General features: G+C 39.6%; 1 protein-coding gene across 3 annotated transcripts in view; it reads right to left on the reverse strand.

The window, feature by feature from the left end:
- The window catches only part of Dnajc13 (DnaJ heat shock protein family (Hsp40) member C13), a 117,524-nt gene that overhangs the window by 59,690 nt on the left and 34,581 nt on the right, over positions 1-23,253 (reverse strand). For 2 of the 3 annotated variants that reach the window (XR_008214028.1, XM_052718871.1), the window contains exons 6-23: positions 21,650-21,850; positions 19,163-19,369; positions 18,973-19,068; positions 18,080-18,171; positions 16,926-17,092; positions 16,735-16,814; positions 16,478-16,647; positions 15,917-16,016; positions 14,083-14,190; positions 12,812-12,967; positions 11,978-12,034; positions 9,689-9,810; positions 7,277-7,352; positions 6,982-7,077; positions 6,045-6,188; positions 3,230-3,244; positions 2,631-2,713; positions 1,352-1,505 (exon numbers count right to left, since the gene is read on the reverse strand). Coding sequence is in view for 2 of the 3 variants with exons in the window: in XM_052718871.1 (XP_052574831.1) it covers positions 1,352-1,505; positions 2,631-2,713; positions 3,230-3,244; positions 6,045-6,188; positions 6,982-7,077; positions 7,277-7,352; positions 9,689-9,810; positions 11,978-12,034; positions 12,812-12,967; positions 14,083-14,190; positions 15,917-16,016; positions 16,478-16,647; positions 16,735-16,814; positions 16,926-17,092; positions 18,080-18,171; positions 18,973-19,068; positions 19,163-19,369; positions 21,650-21,850 (2,124 nt within the window). In the remaining variant the exon portion in view is untranslated. The remainder of the gene's footprint in view (positions 1-1,351; positions 1,506-2,630; positions 2,714-3,229; positions 3,245-6,044; positions 6,189-6,981; positions 7,078-7,276; positions 7,353-9,688; positions 9,811-11,977; positions 12,035-12,811; positions 12,968-14,082; positions 14,191-15,916; positions 16,017-16,477; positions 16,648-16,734; positions 16,815-16,925; positions 17,093-18,079; positions 18,172-18,972; positions 19,069-19,162; positions 19,370-21,649; positions 21,851-23,253) is intronic. The other variant, XM_052718879.1, reaches the window with a different exon arrangement.

Raw genomic sequence — 23,253 nt, forward strand, 5'->3', positions numbered from 1 at the left:
GATAAGATCATCACGGCAACGAATATAAATAAAAAGAGGCCCGAGAACTTATTCCCGGGTGTGCTGGCTAGTTTTATGTCAACCTGATATAAGCTGAAGTCACCTGAGAGGAGGGAATCCTCAAGTAAGAAAATGTCTCCATAAGACTGGGCTGTAGGCAAGTCTATAGGGCATTTTCTTAATTAGTGACTGATCGGGGAGGACTCAGCCCATAGTGGGTGGTACCACTCCTGGGCTGGTGGTCTTGGGTTCTATAAGAAAGCAGGCGACGCAAGCCGTGAGGAGCAAGCCAGCAAACAGCACCCCTTCATAGCCTCTGCCATCAGGTCCTGCCTCCAGGTTCCAGTCTTGTTTGAGTTCCTGTTCTGGCTTCCTTCTATGGTGGACTATGACATGGAAGTATTAAGCTAAATTACCCTTTCCTCCCCAACTTGCTTTTTGGTCATGGTGTTTGGTCATGTTTAGCAATAGAAACCCTAACTAAGACACAAGGCCACCTTGTGGTCACAGAGATGAGGAGAGAGGAGTAGAGAAGACTGAAAAAGAGTGGATAGTGGAGGAAACCCAGGAGACTACAGGTGCCTTAAACCAAAGTATGGAAAATTTTTTTCAAGGAGGGACTGAGTACATTTAAATGATATACTTTAGAAGTTGGGTTAAAGATCAAAGCCAGCAGGATTATGTGCACGGTCAATGAATCTGTTACATTGGTTTCAGTGATATTCAATCACACATCACTTAGCAATGGGGATATACTCTGAGAGGCATACTGTTGGATTATTCTGCTTTTTTGCAAACAGCCCAAAGCATGCTTAATACTAAAAAGATGGTTATAATGCCACTGGTCAATATTATCTTCCATGAATAAGCAAAACAGCATTATGCAGCACATCACTGCATATATCACATACATCATACTCATACACTTAAAGACTCAAACATCAAATTATCAACCTTGTACATTTTTCTTGTTTCTTTACTCTTCACATCAATTACTTTAATAAAGTAGCAAAATATAGTTGCAATCAGAATAAAATCATAATTTAAAAATCTACATTTCAATAAAGAACAAATGTAAAGTCCCCAAAATGGGGAGGAGATGACAATATGCAAATTGCATAAGCCAAAATTATTATTAAAACTCATGCATGATTCTCAGGTGTAATGTTGAGTTACTTATCAAAATTCATTTTTTATTTTTGTATCAAGCAAAGATTAGAATTTCCCACTATTATCTGTTACATTACACGGGGAAAGATAAGGATGCAGTTCTATAAGTATTTTTAAATCTTTAGAGATAGCACATGCTTTTCTTTTTTGAGGTTACTATGCTCTGAAAACAAAGCTGTACCTCAAACTCATGGTGGTTCCAGGAGATCACACTGGCACTGCCAAGCTCTCTATCGATGCTGAACGTTCTCATTTCAGACTCAAGAGCATCCTTCAGCTCTTCCCGTGTTTTAAAATTCCAAATGAGGTTCGATCTAGCGTGGTCTTGACTAAACCTAAACACATAAACAATCAGGAAACAGTAAGAAACAAGCATCTTTCAAGATCTACCAACAGCTCTCACTGCATCTTATAATAAGCAAGAAAATCACAAGATTATTCAACTTTACCAAGAATAAATTAAAAAAACAACAACTCAGTGTTAAGCAAGCAGAGTAAAATGTCAAAGGTAGAACCTTCTAATAAACACACAGGCATTCACTATTCAATTCTTTTATGTTGTAAGTTTATACTATTAGATAAATTTGCATGAAGTTTTGAAATGGCTATTTCAGTTTCAGTTATTCATAGCTAATAAAAAATTCAAGTTAGAAAATAATCTCGTCAGATACCGATTTCAGAGCAATCCGTTTTGCCCTCATCGATGAACCAACGAGCCTCTGTACGACTGTTGGAAAAATCATTACAACAAATGGGGACAAAACCTTAGCTAGGGGTGGATGGATTTTACATCTGCTATTTCTTAGTCAGCAGCCCCTTTAGCAAGTGCCACTTCCGAGTTTCAAGGATATCTTCAGGGAACAACACAAGTGAGGATTCCTGAGGAAGAAATCCAAAGCATATACTTGAAGATATCCTATACTTGAAGTGGTATGTGATGTAAGCAGTGTGGGATGTTTTCAAACCAAATGCTTTCCTTAATGAGTCAAGATAAAATCAACACGTCGTCTAAAGACTGAGCACTCTGAGTTACCCTAAAGAACTTCCACAAACCATGCGGCTATCTACCTGAATGTACTCCTCTAATGTGTGTCCACCAGAAGGGGACTGGATCAATGTTTGGAAGGCTGTAAAGTCCACGAGGCCACTAGGATGGACATTCATTTCTTACCAATCTTCTTGGGCTTTTACCATCGACCTCTGTGAAGACTCCATTGCTAACATGGCTGAAGGTAGGTATGCAGCTAATTCTAAACCACAGGAATTGTCCTATGTAGTCAACTCTAAGCCTTAATAAAATTCTTAAAATACTTAAACTCCTCGGATGGCTGACTTAGCCTTAATTTTATAAGAGCATGTCTAATGGAACCAGTCTTAACAGTTACATTCTCGGGAACTATATCTGCAGCATAAGGCACTCTCCCAATTCCTCCACGTTGGAAGAGAGGCCTCCAGTTTACCTGTAATAGAAGAGATCCCAATTCGCTTCTATTTTTATTCTTTGTCTTCTCTTCCGAAGAACGACTGGCTTTTGATTTATGTTCTGGAAAAGAAAACAAACACGTACAGCTACACAGCACTCTCAATGGCACTGAACAGACCCATCAACCAGGCAGCAGGACATTGCCTGAGAACTGAGGAACCATGACGTCAAGCTGACTGAAGCTAACTTAGTGAAGCAGTCCAGAACATTAACCATTCCAAATCATCCGCTAGCATTGGTTCTCAGAGATGCTCAATATCGCCTACGTAACCGAAAATTGCTGTTTCAACACCAAAGCTATAATGTTTACAATATCATTAGTAAAATTTACAAGTCAAAAACTGACTTGCTTCCAACATTTACATGCAGTTAATAAAAATTCATGAAAAACATAGCAAACGTAAAAATATTATATTACACCACTCCTAAGAGGGGCGAGCACACACTGAAGCAGCAGATGGGGGAGAAACTAGCATTACATCCAGGCAATGTAAAGTCAGACGGACACACTAAAGCATGTCAAGACAATGCTACACGCCAGTTCAGCACTTTACACATGTAAAGGGCTTAACTCACCATATGGTTTTTGTCCTGAATTTAATTATAAAAAGGAAAAAAAAAGTAAGATGAAAAATATAAAAAGGACAATATGAAATCTAAATCTGATAAGCTGTATCTACGATAGAAATTCCACAAGAAGGTCACCAGTGTAAATCATCTTCACTTTACAATGGGAGAGCCACCTGTTTCTCGAAACCTGTTAACTCAAGTTTTCAGCAGCTGTAGACCTCAGATCTCCCATAAAGCTCTGGACCCTGTTCCCGAGACAGGTATGTAGATAAGATTTGCAACTGGAAGGTGGAAATGATCTCAAACAATCCTTGAAGGTTATCCTTGAAGCCTTGGGGGTACCTGCTCTAAGTGGAACTATACGTATTTCAGACACGAAAACCCTAATCCTCTATGTAACAAGCATAAAGCATGGAGTGGTGTCAATTAAAAACCTAAAGTCTAGACTTCATTAGTGTGGCAATTCAGATAAACCTAGAAAATAGGCACAGAATGACTAAAAATGAAATGAAGATTAAATCTGAAAAAAATAAATTCTGTTTGAAATACAACTTACTGGTTATGTATGGAACTGCTTACTATAAATTTTAATTCCACACACCATCATAAAAACTAACACAAACTGAACTGAATAAGTATAAATAATTCACACTTTGGTGTTTACAGCTAATCAATTCTTTACTTAAAACTTCTCACTAGAAATCAGAAGCATTTCTAGTGGGCATGGTGGTGCTTGCCTGTAGGACAGACTCTCAGGAGGCTGAGGCGGAGGCTGGAGAGCTAAAAGGTAAGTTCTAGTAAGGCCCAGATAAAAATCAAAACACAAACTAAAGCAACAACAAAAGAGCACTTTTGTTAAATTCTCACCCTTTCATATAAATGGACAGCAGTTTAGCGTGATAAAAATATAAATTTCATACCAATAAAAAATAATAAATTTCTCATAAAATGTGTATACAAAATTAGGATAAGCTTAGTATCATTACTAGCTAAAAAAAGAAAATCCCTAAACTGAAAAAACTAAAATAAAAACATACCAAAACAACAACAAAAAAAACCAAATCAATTAGTCAACACTAACCAAAGGCTGCTACTAATCTAACACACAGCATCATGGCAGTTGAAACTGGCCCTATAAACGTCCCATCATAAGAGATGTACCTCTCTTCAGGATTAGGCAATCAGATTAACAAAGGCACAAGACCACTCCATCTTTTTAATGTTGTTTGTTTCTATGCATGTGACAGCCATAAAACTTAACCACTGTTTCCTTCATAAATTAGTGTTAAAAACAGTATGCAGACCAAGTAATAATAATCAGTTCATCTTCCTGACTCAAATATTTTCAATCATGGGCTCAAAATTTTAACTACCCAATGCAAATAATGCCAACAAATCAGTAAGATAGTTTTGGTATTAAAAATGCATTCTTTCTCCTCTAAATCATTGTTGTAACAGATATTCCTTTGGTAGCTAAGCAGCTATATGTTTGTTCAAGCTTATGCTGTATAAAAGTTATATATGAAATCAGATACTAAAAACTTACTTGGCAGTATGATGACATGGTAATTGTATTCATAAAGTTGAAATAATTGTTACTTTAGAAATGGGCTTAACTAGCTAAAGCCAGGAACTTGTAATTTTCAAAAACTGAAAAGTATTTAAATCATACATACATGTATTTCCACTGCTCAAATGCTCAAACAGCAGAACTGTCATGAACAGGTATCTACACAGTGCTTTAATTATCTAGTTTGTACATCAAAGCAACTCTGTAAGAAAGAGACAGGAAGTAATGCTATTCTGCTTTTAGAAAAGAGGGAAAGTACATTTCTGAAAAGACTGCAACTTGAGTAAGGAGGTAGTGGGGTTCAGCTCAGACACTAGTCAGCAAGCACAACCTCGAACCTCGGTGTGCTCCACCCCTAGAAGCCCGACAGCCTGTCAGTGTTTCTTCACACTGCAGTCTTCATGCAGACAAATTAGTATTAACCTACTATGCTCAAGATTGATCCAAATTTCAGATCAATACACAACATGTTTGTTCCCTTATATTTAGGCAGTCTGGCAATTCATTAGAAATCCATTTGAAAATGAAAATGAAATTATTTTCTTTGAATAAGGAAATAATCTCCCCAAACAAAGACACTGTTAGGTGTCAGCAGAAGAACTGAGAGTAAGTCAGCTCCCAAAGAGCACTCTGTTCAAACTTAACCTCTGCACCACCCATGACAGGAAGCGTGCAGGCTGCAGGGACTTATGTGGCATGTGCCCGAAGAGTGAAACGAAACTTCACATCTGACTTTGGCTCAAGGAATAGTGTCACAAAATTTAAATACACATACAATGCATTAATTAAAAAACATAAATGGTATCTCCAAAATGTGTTTAGTTCTGAATAAAACCAGCCAACAAGTATAGTATATTTCTATATGTGCAAGGCAAAATATGAAAATTTGAATATGTAGGAGAAAATTTAAGAGAGCAATTTTATATTATCTAACTAAAATCTTAATCATTAGTTCCCAAAACAGTAACTGAGGAAAATATGAATCAGAATTAGGTGACATTCATTTTTTTTAAGCTTTGAGTATTCTGTTAGAAATATCTGATTGCCACACCTGTGGACTGCAATGGATCTGAATTAAGACACATTCCCTTTTTACCTCTTTTCTAAAAGTAAAAATTACATCATTCCTCCTTTCCCTTTTCCTCCCTCTGAACCTTCCCACGTACAACCCCCTTGCTCTCTTTCAAACTCATAACCTCCTTTTCTGTAACCGTACACACACACACACCTTTCTCCTAAATAAACACATACCTCTTTTTGAGCAATGCCCATCCTATCCCTCCAGTGCATCAACACAAGATCGACTTTTTCTTTGGCAAACTTTTCAACTTCTTTGGCAGCTTTTCCAGCTAGTCTTTGCCACTCTGGAACTTTATTAAATTTTCCATATTGATCCTGTAATGTAATACTGACATTCATTACATAACTACTTTCATACTTAAAACTTTATACAACTGGGTCACGCTATTTCAAGTAAGAAAATAAAAACTATACATTAGAGTTTAGTGAAGAAACAGAAGTGAAAATTTCTGTAAGAAATTAAACTTCCTATACAAGAAACCTCAGCCTCTCCACTCATGTTTGATGATGGAGAGGAAGGTGTGAGAAACATTACACAACAACATGAGAAACACTTATGCAATTAACTCAGGGTCAGTACATCAATTCTTTTATTTTTTTGAGACACATTCCCACTATGTAGCCCTGGATGGCTAGGAACTCATTATGCAGACCAGAGATCTGCCTGCCTTTGCTTCCCAAGTGCTGGAATTAAAGGTGTGTGCCACCACATCCAGCTCAGACATTAATAATTAACAGAGCTACTGAAAGAGGAAAAGTTACAAGTAACTTGTAGTCAGTATTTATCTCTTTTACCAGGGTGATCAATTCCATATTCTTTATAAAATACCACACACACCTGAAATTTTTAAAGAAAACCATTCTTGAATGCATGATCATTAAGTTGGATTAGAGAAAGACATACTACCATTCATAAAATTAGATTGTGATAGTTACACAACTGTGGGCATATCAAAAGTTAATTCACTATACAACTTGAAACAGGTGGATTTTACGAGATGTAACCTTCAGTACTTAAGGCAGCTCTTGTTTTTTGGGTTTTAGTCTTCCAGAGAAGAGGGTACGATAGCACTTTACCCCTAAGAGCTAGTCTGGACAGTGTACTTGCCATTGCTATTTTCACATTGTCTCTGACGTGCATGCGGTCCGCATCCTTCTCTGGAACTGGATCTGAGCTGTCCAGGTATGCCAACAAGCCTGGAGGCTAACAACAAAATACAAAATCCATTTTCAAAACAAAATTCAGCCGTCAAAACCCAAACATGCTAACATTACATTTGGTCACTGGGGCAACTTGTGTGGATGTCCTAGAGTGCATGCCTTTTCAGTTAGGGTGTAAATAACATCATTCAATTCTGTCTGATAGGCATAGAGAAAGCTTTTCTTTTTCTCAGATGACTCACCAAAATGCGTTTCAGCAAGTTTGTGGCGGTTGTGTTATCAGCTGTCCAGAGCCCCACTAGATGTCTGCTCAGCTGTCTGAAAAAAGCAGACATTGAGAAAGGTTTCTGCTTTAGCCATGCTAGAACAGAAAGGAATTTTAAAGAACAAATTTCATAATTATAAGAAATATGGCTACAGAAAATAAGTCAGGTGTTAAAAACTGTCAAAACTTAATATACAATGTAGAAGAATTTAAGACACTATTTCAAATATTAATATTTTGGAATTTTCTCCATATTAAAGTGCTTCACTAATAGATACACTAATTTGTTTTAAAGCACTACTCTTTTTTTTTTGGCATTTCAATTCTTTTATTTATTTATTTATTTATTTATTTTTTAATTTTGCAATACAATTCAGTTCTACATATCAGCCACGGATTCCCTTGTTCTCCCCCCTCCCGTCCCCCTCACCTTCCCCCCAGCCCGCCCCCCATTCCCATCTCCTCCAGGGCAAAGCCTTCCCCACAGACTGAGATCAACCTGGTAGACTCAGTCCAGGTAGGTCCAGTCCCCTCCTCCCAGGCCGAGCCAAGCAATCCTGCATAGGCCCCAGGTTTCAAACAGCCAACTCATGCAATGAGCACAAGGACCCAGTCCCACTGCCTGGATGCCTCCCAAACAGATCAAGCCAATCAACTGTCTCACCCATGCAGAGGGCCTGATCCAGTGGGGACCCCTCAGCCATTGGTTCATAGTTCATGTGTTTCCATTCATTTGGCTATTTGTCCCTGTGCTTTATCCAACCTTGGTCTCAACAATTTTCGCTCATATAAACCCTCCTCATTCTCGCTAATTGGACTCCCAGAGATCCACCCAGAGCCTAGTCATGGATCTCTGCATCCAGATCCCTCAGTAGTTGGATGAGGTTTCTAGCATGACAATTAGGGTGTTTGGCCATCCCATCACCAGAGTAGGTCAGTTCACTGTCTCTCGACCATTGCCAGCAGTCTGTTGTGGGGGTATCTTTGTGGATTTCTGTGGGCCTCTCTAGCACTTTGCTTCTTCCTATTCTCATGTGGTCTTCACTTACCATGGTCTCCTATTCCTTGTTCTTCCTCTCTGTTGTTGATCCAGCTGGGATCTCCCGCTCCCCCAAGCTCTCTTTCCCTCGACCCTCGCCTTTCACTACCCCCACTCATGTCCAGGCTGTTCATGTAGATCTCATTCCATTTCTCTGTCATTGGGCGATCCCCATGTCTTTCTTGGGGTCCTGTTTTCCAGGTAGCCTCCCTGGTGATGTGAGTAGCAGTCCAGTCATCCTTGTTCCACATCTAGTATCCTGCTATGAGTGAGTACATACCATGTTTGTCTTTCTGAGTCTGGGTTAACTCACTCAGGATGATTTTTTCTAGATCCATCCATTACTACTCTTTTTTTTTTTTTATTACACTGATTTATTGAGAGAGAGAGAGAGAGAGAGAGAGAGAGAGAGAGAGAGAGAGAGAGCGAGAGCGAGCGCACGCACATGTGAGTGCATATGTTACAGAGTTCAGAGGACAATCTCTGGGAGTCAGTATTCACCTTTCATTGTATGGGTCTGGGAGACTAGACTCAGTTTAATAGGCTTGGTGGCCAGTGCCTTTTCCAAGTAAGCCATCTGACTGGCCTGAATTTTTATATTATGAATATGACATGGATTCTTAACCCATTTAAAGAAAGCAAAAATTAATATTAATGTGCATGCACACACACCAATTAATTTGATTTGATAAAGTTATTACAAGTATTGACAAAACACGCATGAGGAATTTATGCTACATTTAAAGTCAAAACTGTAATTTCAGAATCAGATATGCTCTGGGTAGTTGAGAGGGCCACATATCAGAAGCCATAATTTAAAATGGTGGAACTCATGCAGTCTGGAGTAAATAAGGCAATTTATGTTTTTTTTCACATAAGTGACTAATGGAGGAAAAATGGCTAACCAAAGATCTGGAAAAGGCCTAATAGGGTGGAAATATGTTTAAGATCCTTCCCTTTCTCTTTTCTTTCTTTGTAAAGTCGAGTACTTAACTGACCAAATTTCCTTAAAAATTAACTCTGAAAGCTTCCCATGTGGGGCTGCGTGATGCAAACAGTCACAGGAAGTAACAGCCTGGGCCTATGCTGAGGATTCACAAGCTTCTAGATAGCCTTCCCTAGGCTCCAGTCCCAGGACTGTGAATCAAGACTCTGACATGATAATGGAAATAGAAACCAGATCCTCTAAACTCTAATCCTATCCCAAATTATCCATGAACAGGGAGGGACAATAGTCATTCCAGCATAAACCTTCATGGAACACTTGTATGATCCTAATGCTCTTTTGTTTACACAATGTTGAAATGTGATCTAAATCGAAAGTTAATTTATGGGGATTAAACAACTTACCTGTTTGTAAGCATGCGCTGATCTGAACTGATTGTAAACATCGCAGTGTGCAAGTGTCGGGGTAAGGCGCCCTCGCTTAGGGCAAGCTCCTGCATCTTAGTAGCAATCTCTTTGTCACCTTCCTTTGGAAAAAGGGAAAGATGGTCCCTAAAAAGCTATCTAGAACAAACTCTTCCAGCTTTATAAAACCAGCCCTGCAGCTTTATACAAAGAATCAGGCAGTACACAATAAAATAAAATAAAAGCAATATCTAGTTACCCCCCGAAAACACCAGGGACTACAGCTAATGTTATTTCTTTGGAATGAAGTTTAGTTTCAAGCTAAATTTATCTTATGAATTATGCTAAAAGTAGGATGATTTCTTGAGTATTTATCAGCTAATAACAGGGACAAGTGGCATAGGGAGAATAGTAATTCCTATCAAAGACACATTCAAGTCAGGCTTACTTTTGTTATTAAAGGACAGTGTGATGTAGGGGCAACTCATTATTCCAATTCTACTTTACTTATACAGACTCATTTAGGCAATAATAACACAACAGGACTAGAAGATAATCAAAGAATTTTGGCTCCAAAAGAGCAATGTGATACTTAAGATGCTTGTGTAAGTGAGAAAGTAAAGCACATAACACAAAAGACAAATGCATGTCTGGAACACAGCATCATGTGCACGCACATCATTTTGTTTTGTTTTGTCTGAAAGGCAGGGACTCAGTACACAGCCCTGGTGACTTAGACCTTGCTATGTAGACCAGATAGATCCCCAACTCAAAGATCCATATGTTTCTGTCTTCAGAGTGCTGGGATTAAAGGTGTGTGCCACATACCTGGGCCACATGCATCATTTTGAATAGTATACAATCTGAAGTTAAGTTCAACAAAATGCTAATGTATTTCTCAGTGATAAAATGGGTTATTTTTATTTGTTACTTGTGTTTTTTTTTCCTGAATATCACAACTTTTTCTTCAAGGTTTATGTATTGTTTATTTGCCAAGATTGTGTACAAATTATCTTTTAGAAACATGAGCTCTAATCACTGGCTATAATGTGATATATTTAATGTGATATCTGTCTGTGAAGCCCAAGGTCAGGGCCTTGTCTATAAAGAATGAATGCTTGCCTCCATTATAGGAATGGCAAAATGCTGGAAGAACAGTGTCAAGAGAAGACTGACATCAGGGTTCTAACTGTGCCTGGCTGCCATAAGCTCTGCAAAAGTTAAGGATGTGGTATCCATTTTTAGAACTTATCAGCTAGAGAGGGAAAATTAGACTTCAGCAGTGTGTATATACACTAAGTACACACAACAGAAACAAAAGCAAACTTTGATGTTCTAACCAGTTTGACATCTACATCCTTAAAAAACATTTCTTTCTTTGCATACAACTACTTAAGGGCAAACTAATTCTTTGCTTTTCATGCATCACAATAGCCAAGTTTTGTGATGAACAGAATCTTACATTTTATCCGAATTGCTAGTATAACATAAAATACAGGAGGAATTCAAAAGCCATTTAGATCGATGCCACTATAAACATCACAGAATGCAGCTGATATTTAGTGACTATGGTTTTACCTTTCAGAAATTTAAAGATTCAATTTTATGCAGATAGGTGTTTTTGCCTGTTCTTATCTGTGCACCACATGCATGCATTGCCCACAGAAGCCAGAAGAGGGCAACAGATCCCCAGGAACTGAAATGAAAGACTGCTGTGAACCACCATTTTGATGCTGGGAACTGAACCAGACTCCTCTGTAAGAGCAATCAGTGCTCTTAACCACTCAGGCATCTCTTCAGCCCATGGTTTCATCTTTTAAAGAGCAGGAGGCGAAAGCACTGAGCCTGCAGAAGCACCATCTGGTGGCTACAGTGAGTCCTGATGCCTACAGCTTAGCAACCGCAGGAGAGGGACTTCTGTTGCCACGCACAGTGACTGTCACACGCAGTAACATCCTTTTCCCATTGACGCTTCCACAGCAGATCCCTTCAGTCTCAGTACCTCAAACTCAATGCACCCACCAACATCAATGAAACTGACAGGGAAGAGTGTTGACTTTATGTCACAGCAAATAAGCAAGGTGTGAGCACAGTATCTGGAGATTCCAGTATAAATACATTTTCAGTGTGAGCTCTATGCTCAAATTCTGAATAAAGATCTAAAACTACTTGTCTTATCCAGGGAACTGAAAGTTTCCCATCAAAGATCGAATCGCAATGTTGTCAACTTCAATTACAAGAATCAACCAACATTCCAGGAACTTTAAGATTTCAAAATTATTCTCTCACCTCTATTATTGCCTTCATAACCAATCCAGCTCCTTTTACAATTGCCATGGAAGGATGCTTTAAAAATGAAGGGGAAAGTATCAGTGAATAAAAGAATTTCATTCTGACACATTTAGCTGTTACACCTAAGGAACACACACAATTTGTGCAAGGTTATAAGCTATAAACCTAGGGAAAGCAACACACTAGGAAAACCAATTAGAAAAAGATACATCTCAAAGTCAGATCAGAGTCTAATTTTAAACAAGTTGGTTTACATAGGCAGGAAACAGGCAACACTTGCATGACTAACAATATATACTATAATTACCTGAGTTTGAATGATTTACATCAAGCACTAACAATACTAAAATCACAAATATATATGCAAACACATATGTATAAATACAACAAACACTACAGCATCAGATGAAATAATAAATGCTTTCCAGTGCGTATAAACAATATGGCTAAAACTCATTTGATTATTTGGACATTTGTAAAGAAAGGGAACTTTAAGCCTATGCCCCCCTCAAAAAAGGGAAGCTTTTCACTACATCTAAAAGTATACACAACAGCAGTCAATAGCATGAGGAGAGCACTACATGAAACACCAAGAAAGCGGCAGGTTAATAATCTCTGACACAGTCATGTCCAGGCTGCACTGTCACAATGGAAGCACACACACACTATTTAACACTCTGATCCAGCTGTGGGGAGAGCTCAGTAGCAGAGTGCTTGCCTGGTACACACCACAGGCACGGCCCTGAAGTACTGACCCTGCACTGCAAAGGTGGGGAAGAAACAAGTCTTCATGTAGTCATTCAGTCGAGTGCAGTCATCAGACAAGCTCACCTGAAAGAGCTTAAAGAGGGTTCTTCCATTGGAGGCTACCATCTCTAAGAGCATATCAAACTGCTGCCCTTCGGTTGTCTCACTATATGGAGCACAGAGGGCAAAGGTCAGGAAGTCCAAGAGTGAACTAATTACTAGGGCACCAGTCCCATGATCCTGAAAGAGAGCAGCACATTGCTTAGAACAGACACAGGGAGCTCCAGCTGCAACACAACAACGAATGACATGTTCCTTTCTCTGAATTCTGGGTGTCAGACACAATGACGTGAATTTTTCAACGGATTCAAATTTTTATGACGTTTAAGTACTTGTTCATTAGCTAATATAGCAAGTCCCTTGTTTGTCATCTTCAAAAGAAACAATTCAAGTTCAGTCACACCTTAAGAGAATAACCCAAATTTCTCAAGTACATATTCTAACTAAAGTTAATCTGTAACTGAGTGGGGAAAAGAAAGAAAAAAAGAGAAAGGGCTGGGAACTGGCTCAGCAGTTAACTTTTTTTTGGGGGGTGGGGTGTGGTAGGGGGCTCGAGACAGGGTTTCTCTCTATAGCCTTGGCTGTCCTGGAACAAGCTCTGTAGACCAGGAGGGCCTCGTCCTGACAGAGATCCACCTGCCTCTACCTTCCCGAGTCCTGGGATTAAAGGCATGCACAGTTAACGTTGTGCTTCCAGGCAACCTGGGTTCAGTCCCCTACACCCACATCCCACATGACGGCTAGGCTCACAACTACATTTAACTCTAGTCCCAGGGGATCTGATGACCTCGTCTGACCTCCACAGGCACTGCACCCATGAGGCACAGACATACAGGCATGCAAAACACCTACACACTTTTAATTTAAAAAAAAAAAAAAAAAAAGCAATCTAACAATGCTTGTAAAACCATGGCAATGTGTTTGTGTTCACAGAATTTCTGTCCTCTAAGATGTCCAGTGCCTGAGGGACTGGTAGTCAGTTAAGGAAGACTTATTTTTAGAACAATTTATTTCATAACATTTTTTTTAAAGAAAGAAAAAATTCTGATATATCATTATAAAAGTCTGAAGGCACTGTTGGTATCCTTCTCTGTTTGTTGTATTAGCTAATAATAAAAATGAGCAATCTCCAATTGCTATATTAGCTAATAAAATGCAGGAGTATTTTGTCACTGGTAACAAGGATGAAATGTGACCATTGAGGGATGAGCTTTGTGACAAAACAAATTCATATTGCACTTCTAGAACATCTCTGTATGGCATTTCCCATGAAGAAAAGCTTAATTACAACTTACCACATGGGAATTAAATTTCTCCAACAAGTTTTCCAGAAACTTCTTTGAAGAGAGAAGAGAAGCTTTGTTTAGCTGCTCTTGTCTTAAGTCATAGTCATCATGCATGGGCTATTGATTAAAAAGAGTGAGAGTCAGAAGCAGTGTCCTGTACTGGCGGCACAGAAAAGGCAATTACAGACAGCATTCACTCCACACGGAAGCAATTAAAAGACTACAGCCTTTAAGTCACACGGCAGAAAGGAAACGCGTGATGAGAAGCAGGCAGAACGAAGTTTCTCTAGTGCCTGATTAGACCTGATAACCCCTGACAAGTAACCAAACATGCTCTTTCTATACATTACTGCACAAGCAATGTCCTTTCTCAGTCACAGGCCTTCTCACCAAAAGGAAACAATTCCCCACCCCAAGAATTTTATAATTTAAATTTGAAATGATGAAACTTAGAATTTAAAAGCAAGTGCTAACATTAGTGAAGTGGCAAATCCTTTTTTCTCAAGGTGACTGTCCTTTGACTGAGTGCCTGCACACTGGTCAGAAGCAGGGTTCGGACCCTGACCTAACAGAGGCTTGGGAAAGGTAAGGCAGGTGACTCTGCTGTGAAATAAATGGGACTGTCAGGACTAACCACAGGCAGCCATGCACACAGCCAAATCCAACACCAATAAGAACTCGGCCTGTTTCACACTATTTTTGTTTTATGTACTAGTTTAATTCTTTAGGAGAATTATTTGGAATAGTTAAGACAATAAACTTTAATTCACTTGGGGAATAAACACAAGGTGTTATGCAGTGATTATGTATGTTTGTCCTCTATCACTAAGATCCCCTATCCAGCTCTGCAGTGCACAAACCCGAGACACATCCCAAAGTTTGCAGCACCCCACAGCTGTCACTGAGGCAGATCTTTATCACTCAGCTTTCAGGTGTTGCTTCTTCAGCCACTGTCATTACCTGAGCTCAACATCTCATTCTTTACCCGACCATTAGGTCTACCAGCCTCTAACTTTTCTCTCCTCCATGTCCCACCAGAGTGGGTTTTCTGAAAGCCAAACCTAGTCTTGTGACTGCTCTCTTGTTGAAAAACCTTTCAGTTATCCTTATAAAAGTATAAACCCCGTTCTTGGTTCTGACAGAGAAGGCTTTTCAATGACCATCATCTCTGCATATACCTCTAGCTTCAAGTTTGAATCACCCACCTTTGCTCATTCCACACACACTTAAAATCATTAACTGTAGTGTCTGCTGCTTCTCATGCATGCCTTTGGACATGTCATCTTCTATGCCAGGCAAAGCCTACCCAGAACTGAGAGATCCCCACTCAAGTTTTAAAATTCTGGTCAAATGTGGTATCTGAGAAACACTGAGAATCCTTTTCCTCACCACCAAAGACTGGTGCCATGGCCTCCACTTCACACCTCACAGAGGGTCTAAGTGCTGCTCCTCAGTGGTGCCATGACCTCCACTTCACACCTCACAGAGGGTCTAAGTGCTGCTCCTCAGTGGTGCCATGACCTCCACTTCACACCTCACATAGGGTCTAAGTGCTGCTCCTCAGTGGTGCCATGGCCTCCACTTCACACCTCACATAGGGTCTAAGTGCTGCTCCTCAGTGGTGCCATGGCCTCCACTTCACATTACACATGTGAGTCTACCTGACTAGCCTGCTAGCAATTTGGAGAAGGACTGTTTCCTAACAGTTTTATTTCTAGCACACACAACACCCATTAGTACATACAACATGCTAACATGTTAACTGAATAAACAAGTGGAAACGCACAACTGTGGATGATTTATGGAAAGGAAACCCTCCTGTCAACTTGAGAGGAATACTTACACACATGAGGGCACAGAGCATATCAACAGCCGCGTGGACGACGCCATTGTGGCTTCTCTTGAGTGCTTTCACCACCTTCACTCCTAGGCGCTCCCGAAACCTTCCAGAATATTTATTATTATTAAATTACAGGTCATCCTAAGTTTTCATAGAGGCATGGCATCAGTTACATGTTCTGAATCCCACCTCTGGAATGCACTTTCCTAAACCTATTTGCTTTAACAGGAAACTTTTTTAGTGTTAATGAAAAGGCAACTAATTACTCAAATTTATTAACACAAAATCAGTGATATTACTAAAATATGGGGCCAGTATCTAATATCAGCGCCATCTACCTTCCCTTTTCATTGCTCATGGATAAAAACTACCAAATCACCATATATAAGTTACTAGATTTAGCCAACATAAAGGAAATAAATTACTCAGCATTTTCTATTTTAAGTGGTTCAAAATCTTTACATAACATTAGGTTCAAAATACACCATGAATTGTTTGTCACAGAGACCAAACCCAGGGCCTGGACATGAAGCAGCAAGCACTGTCCCACTCTGGCTAACTTACTTTGGAAGCTGAGTGAAGGCCAGAAAACCAGCTTTGGAGGCTACAAGCCTCCTCACAGCTTGGAATTGGCTCTCGAGTTCTGCATTTGAAGCAACAACATCTCCTTCTTGGGACAACAATGCCGTGATGGCATTATTGATTAGCTTTTCCTTGTTTTCTGAGAAGAGACCCTAAGTAATGAAAGAGTAAGTGATGAGTAGTGTTTCCAGAGCCAAAGTCAGTTACAATGAACAAGAGTACAATACAACGTATCTTACATCCTGTGTTACCGCATGCAGAACTCCGCTGTAGGAAATGTTAGCATTGAACCTGAAGACAGCATCTGCGAAGTTGCCATCTACAAAGAGATGAGAAGGTTCAAAGGAGAGTTTAAAGCTCTGCATTCCCAGTTTTTAAATGACTGTCATGTTGCTGGGTGGAGATGCAATACATTAAAGCAAGTACTTACTAGGAGGTGCAGCTAGAAATCTGAGGTGAAGGCTCTCAACTTCTTCGTCTATAGGCATGCTCAGTAACCCCCATCGCTGACCTTTGTGGGTCGGTGTCATCTTAACACAAACATCTCTGTTACCAGAGGCTCTTACTCCATCCAGCAAACTTGCTAACAAGGAATCTCTAAGCAAAGTTAAAAGTAAAAAGCTTTAGGTTTGATACTTAAGGGGACTCTGGGTCCGGAACGCAGCACAGGCCTTTCTGCAGGTAATGTGCTAGGGGATGTACTGGGGTTCAGTGGGCAGCATGAACTGCAGAGTTCAGCACGGACTGGCACAGTCAGAGCAGGCCTTCACCACACTGCTGCTGTATGACCTGGTATCAGGTAGATAGCACCCTGGTTTCATGTTTCTTGGTTTTGCTGTCTAAAGATTATCTAACTTTAACAGCTTTCCTTGGGCCTAACATACAAATCACAAAATTTACTCCATTAAAATCTTTCACAATTTTGTATAAATTAAAACAGTTGGACAATCATCACAATCCAGTTTTTAAAAATTCTGACCACCACAAAAAGTTTCTTTTTGTCTATTTGCAAAGACCCGATCACCAATGTGCTACATCTACTTTTGATTTTTAAGGAAAAGTCAACAAAGCAGAACCATACAACATGGAGTCTCGAGTGTCTTGCTTATATTGTTCATCATCTGTTTTCAAGGTTCACCCAAGTTGCTGCATGTACAGGGTCTGCACTGCTGAAGAGCCATCCACTGTGTGGATACACGACATTCTGGGTACTGACTCAAGCTCATGATATATGCAGTGTATCTAGTTTTTGGCAACTCTGAAATGTTACTATGAATGAATGTAAGTGCTCCTGTGGCTGTGTGTGACAGTGAAGATGGTCAATGTGTCAGTACCCAGAATCACCAATGAGACAAGCCTCATCAAAATTAGGTTAGCTTCTGGATACACATAGAAACACAGACCAGGTTAACTGAGGTCATTTAAAATTTGCAGCAATACCTTTTTCCAAATTAAATAATTTCAAAATTCTAAATTATAACCGTTGTTTTCTATCCCTCGCTGACCAATTTCTTTGCCCTGCACATACTATGATCACAAAATTATGAATTAAAAATAGATAGACAGGCACACACAAACCCCTACCTTTCTGTTGAGGAGTATTTCCGAACTTGCCCTTTTATAAATTCAATGGTAAAAAGTTGTGGGTTTTCTGAGTCACAAACCAATGCAAATACCTAAGAAAAACAAATTCAAACAAAAAGTTCTAATTGTAAAAACTGGGTATCATTCTTTTTCTTCTAAAGTCAATATTAAAAAATGTAACCTGCGCCAGGTGGTGGTTTGTGCACACCTTTAATCCCAGCACTCGGGAGGCAGAGCCAGGTGGATCTCTGTGAGTTCGAGGCCAGCCTGGGCTACAGAGTGAGTTCCAGGAAAGGCATCAAAGCTACACACAGAAACCCTATCTTGAAAAAAAACAAAACAAACAAACAAAAATGTAACCTGCCTATAATGTCAGAATTTAAGAATTGTTTTCAAGTTTCATTCAAATTTCATATGCAACTGTGGAAATAAAAGTTTATTCTTTGGCCAGGCGGTGGTGGTGCACGCCTTTAATCCTAGCACTCGGGAGGCAGAGGCAGGCGGATCTTTGTGAGTTCGAGGCTAGTCTGGCCTAGAGAGCCGTATATTTGGAAGGTAATGTTTATGATCTACATTGTCCTAAAACTAATAAATACAAAGGTTAATAAATAAATAAATACAGATTATGCCTGTTTCCCATTCACTTCTATTGTTGATTTCCAAGACAGGGGCTCATATAGACCAGGCTGGCCTTGAACTTGCTATGTAGCTGAAGCTGGCCTTGAACTCCTGATCCTCCTGCTTTAGCCTTTCAAGTGCTCCCAACCTCCCAAGTGAGCCACCACGGCAGCCTGTTTTTCATTCCTTAGGAGTGAATAAATATATTAATATAGAAATTTAATCAACTTTATCAGTAGGAAGCTGGCCCATTTAAGCGAAGAAGGCTTACTCACTTCTCCCAAGGGCTTCAAGGTCGCAATGTTATAGGTTGCTGGATCTCGTTCTACTAAACATGTTTCTGTGACTGCTAGAACTCTTTTCACAGGTTCCTTCAAACAGTAAAATAGAAATATATTCAAAAGTTATTAAAGAAGCTGTCAAAACTCCTGAACAAATTTTTTATGTTCAACAAACATCTCTTACCGAATGTCTAGGAGATATTTTTTGGACCACAAACTCTGCCAAAGATGTGATAGACTCATCAGTGCTATATTTTCCAAAGCGAAGATTCAAATATTGCTCAAATTCTAAAGGTTCCTTCCTGATCCGCAGTGAGATCCCTATGTAGTTGCCAGCGTGTTCTATTGCACTTTTGATGATCTCTTCTCTTTGCTCTGATGCAAATAAATGCTGCACAGATTTTGAAATTTCTAAGTCAGGATTCAAAAAACTAAAACAGGGACCATATTTACTCAACACACATGGAAGAGATTAATTAATGTAACAATTCTAAGAAAAAGGCAACAGAACTTACTGGAGTAAATAAGCAGTGTATTGTAGTTAAAAACAAATACTAAATTAAAACACATAGTCTGCAATACAAAGCCTTACACCAACTCAACCAATAGAAAATACCCCACAACTTCTCAAGAGTCTGGTTATTGCCGTTTGTACCAAACAGCTTGTCATCTTCCAGGGAAGAGCTCAAGCCTAGGGAGGTAGGTGGGAATTGTGGGATAGTAGTCCCTGTTTCAATCAAGGCAGCTCTGAGTTGAACTGTTTTAGACTGTAATTTTCTTGCAAAATTATGTTAAATATTTGAATGCTTATCATTATTGAACATTGCTGCTACAAACCAACTGTCAAGGCAATAAAAGGAATGTCCCAACAGTTTTACCTTATTGCTCCACCATATGGCCTAAGTAACTGTGACAGTTAGGTTGTCACACGACTGTATTAAGCACATTTCCCACCAAGAAGTCAATCATAGCAACTGTCTGCAGTCTAGGGCAGAGGCAGCCTTTGGGCAGAAGACTTTGTTACTTTAAAATGAGGGAAACATTCTTTCTCCTTTGGGCTTTCATGTTTTGTGTCTATATTCAGATATAACAAAGTATCTACCCTGTCCCTAGAACAGGGAAACCAGTATGGTACCCATCAAACACAGAAAGTTTGAGACAGAAAAAGGCTAACAGCACACTGCATGTTATCAATCCGATTATTTGCATGACCACTATTCTCTTTGCTTTCCTTTTGCTACCATCTACCCTCTTACGTATCCAGTGATCTGGTACTGCCTTTGCTCTGCTATCTTGGGGATGGTATTTTTTTTTTTCTTTTTTTTTTTGATTTTTTCGAGGCAGGGTTTCGCTGTGTAGCTTTGCGCCTTTCCTGGAACTCACTTGGTAGTCCAGGCTGGCCTCGAACTCACAGAGATCCGCCTGCCTCTGCCTCCCGAGTGCTGGGATTAAAGGCGTGCGCCACCACCGCCCGGCTTGGGGATGGTATTTTATCCAAAGAACACTAAATTGTGGGAGAGTGTTTCCTGGCCCCAAAGATGGTTACAGGAGCTAACACTGTTGGGAAATGTGCAGCGAGGCCTCTAACTGGAGAGATACCAGTGCTTACATGTGAGGTTGTAGACTTATGTTTTATTAAAGACGACAATAATCTACAAAGATGGTCCTATCCAAACACAACAGCTTCCATTACTGACTAACAAACAGGATTTCAGTACTGTAAGCAGTGTCTGATGTCTCCCAGTTTCTTAGTAACTCAAAATTACAAGACAAAAATCATGCTGCAGGCCTCAGACTTCTAGTGACAATACATGTTTTTATTACAAATGGCTCAACAGAGGACAGAATTCCCTATAACTAAGAAATTTCAAAATTACATTTCTCAAGGAAAGCTTAGAAATTTTCAGGTATGACATGATGCTGATAAAAACTACAGCACCATAGCCGGGCGGTGGTGGCGCACGCCTTTAGTCCCAGCACTCGGGAGGCAGAGCCAGGCGGATCTCTGTGAGTTCGAGGCCAGCCTGGTCTCCAAAGCGAGTTCCAGGAAAGGCGCAAAGCTATACAGAGAAACCCTGTCTCGAAAAACCAAAAAAAAAAAAAAAAACTACAGCACCATTTATTGACTGCTACTAAGCAATGCATATGAGTGCACGCGCGCGCGCATGCGTGCGCGCACACACACACACACAAATGCATATACATATTCCACATAATGTGCATGTTATTCTCCTCACTTTAGAGATAGAAAACAGATTCAACCTTAGGTATCTCTGACACCACAGCCTGCCAGACTCTTGATACCATACTTCCTCTTAGAAGATATGTGAGTTATACAAGAAGTTTGCAAACAGTATTTTCTTCAGATTGGTCTATAAGCCATGTGTGTTCAAGTTTGTGTGGAGGCCAAAGGACAACCCCAGATGCTGCTCCTCAAGCACTGTCTACCTCTTTTCTTCCCTACCCCCCAGACAGGAATTCACTAAGTAGTATAGACTGACTAACCACCAAGATCCAGCCTGTCTGTCTCTCCAGTGCTGGACATAGGGACTGCCATTGCCAGCTATTACTTTTGAACTGTTTTAGGTCCTCAAGTACTTCAACTGAGTTATCTTCCCAGACTCCAGTTACATCCCTTTGAAATAAATGTCTTTTTACAAATACTACTTACCAATCTACTAAATCCTCCATAAAGTATACAAAATCCTCCTTGATAATCAGAAAGATCTACGAAGCCTTCAATATTCCTATAATCATAGGAACACAGCACTCTGTTGGTTACAGGATTTATTTGGTCAAAGCCTCCAGGAGTTACTTCCAGAATCACAGGTTTCCTTGTATCACTCCAGTGGTGCTTATAGCAGTTATATCTCTAGAGAGAAGCACAGCAGTACCTTCAGGGTGAAATTTAAGCATGCCATAGAACAAAGTTACATTGACTGTGTAGTCACTGCTGAAGACCAAAAATCCAAATCCAAGTAGTTTTAACAGCTACTATCCAAACTGTAAGGTTGTTAATTTTAGCTAGGGGTTTGGGGAAGGATAGGAGTGTTTATTTCATTAAGAACGTTCATACACTAAAGACATTATATTCTTCCTTAATTAGCCTAAGTTTACACTATGTTGTGAAAGATTTTTAAACTACCTTATATATCTATATTTCTAAGTGGAAAGAGGAAAGAAGAGGAAATCCAGCTAGCAAAAGGATGTGCTATAGTCCCAACCACTCAAGAGGATGAAGCAAGAAAATTGCTTGGGCTCAGGAGTTCCGGGGCGGCAGAAGCAACACAGCCAGATCCTGTTTCAAAAGTTAAACAAAGCAGCAAAAAACAAAATAAACAAACAACAACAAAAAAACCTACAAACCACACACAGCATAAAGCCCTCCCCAAAAGGAGACCTTAAAATCACACATGACATACAGCCACACCCAAAAAGGAGACCTTAAACAGAAAGAGAACCAACTGTATTCTGAGTGAGTTTTCTAAGGAAAAAGATTTTGAGTTGAATTTCTGGGGAAGTCACAGCATTAAACACTGTATTGGCCCAGTTACATTAACATACAATTTATCTACATCCAAAAAATTTCTGAAGCCAAAATTTTACCAGTGGTATGACTTCTTTGATTTCTTATAATCATACCACTGAAAGGTTACCTTTGAGTTCTCATCATAACAGTAAGCCAAGTGCCCTGGGGATGCTGCGATCCCTTGCAGCAAATTAGAGTAGCTGGGCATCAGATGATCAGCATGATCAATATCCTTTTACTATTCAGTTTTTTCTTTTTATGTTTTATTATTTAATCAGCACGTAATATGTTCAGACATTTTTCAACAAAATTTGTTTTTGTGGTTCTTTCCCCACTTCTAGTTTCATTCTTCAGAAAATGTTTAATGAAGGCCACTAAACAAAATGATGTGGCACAGAAGAAAACAGATGTAAGTTAAATGAAGCAGGAGACAGAGAAAGGGATAATAAGGTGCGAGCTGTGAAATGAATATCCTCCTCTACATTCCGACACCAGAGTTTTCTATCCATCTGTATGAGGAATCCACTGCACCATTCTTAAAGTAGAAAAGAACTGGTTGGCTGCTCAAGAACACTATTTTTGATACTGAGAGAAATTTTCCTGCAGGTGTTCAGCAAGGAGTAGGGCACTGCCGTCATGACAACTTCACTGACATCCAACAACAACTCAACACATCACAGGACCAGCTCACACCTGTGCCCTCAGCACACTGTTCTATAGCTTCACACACAGAAAAGGTCCATAAA

Source organism: Peromyscus californicus, unplaced genomic scaffold (assembly GCF_007827085.1).
Source record: "Peromyscus californicus insignis strain IS unplaced genomic scaffold, ASM782708v3 Scaffold_11__1_contigs__length_118956290, whole genome shotgun sequence".
Lineage (NCBI taxonomy): Eukaryota > Metazoa > Chordata > Mammalia > Rodentia > Cricetidae > Peromyscus > Peromyscus californicus.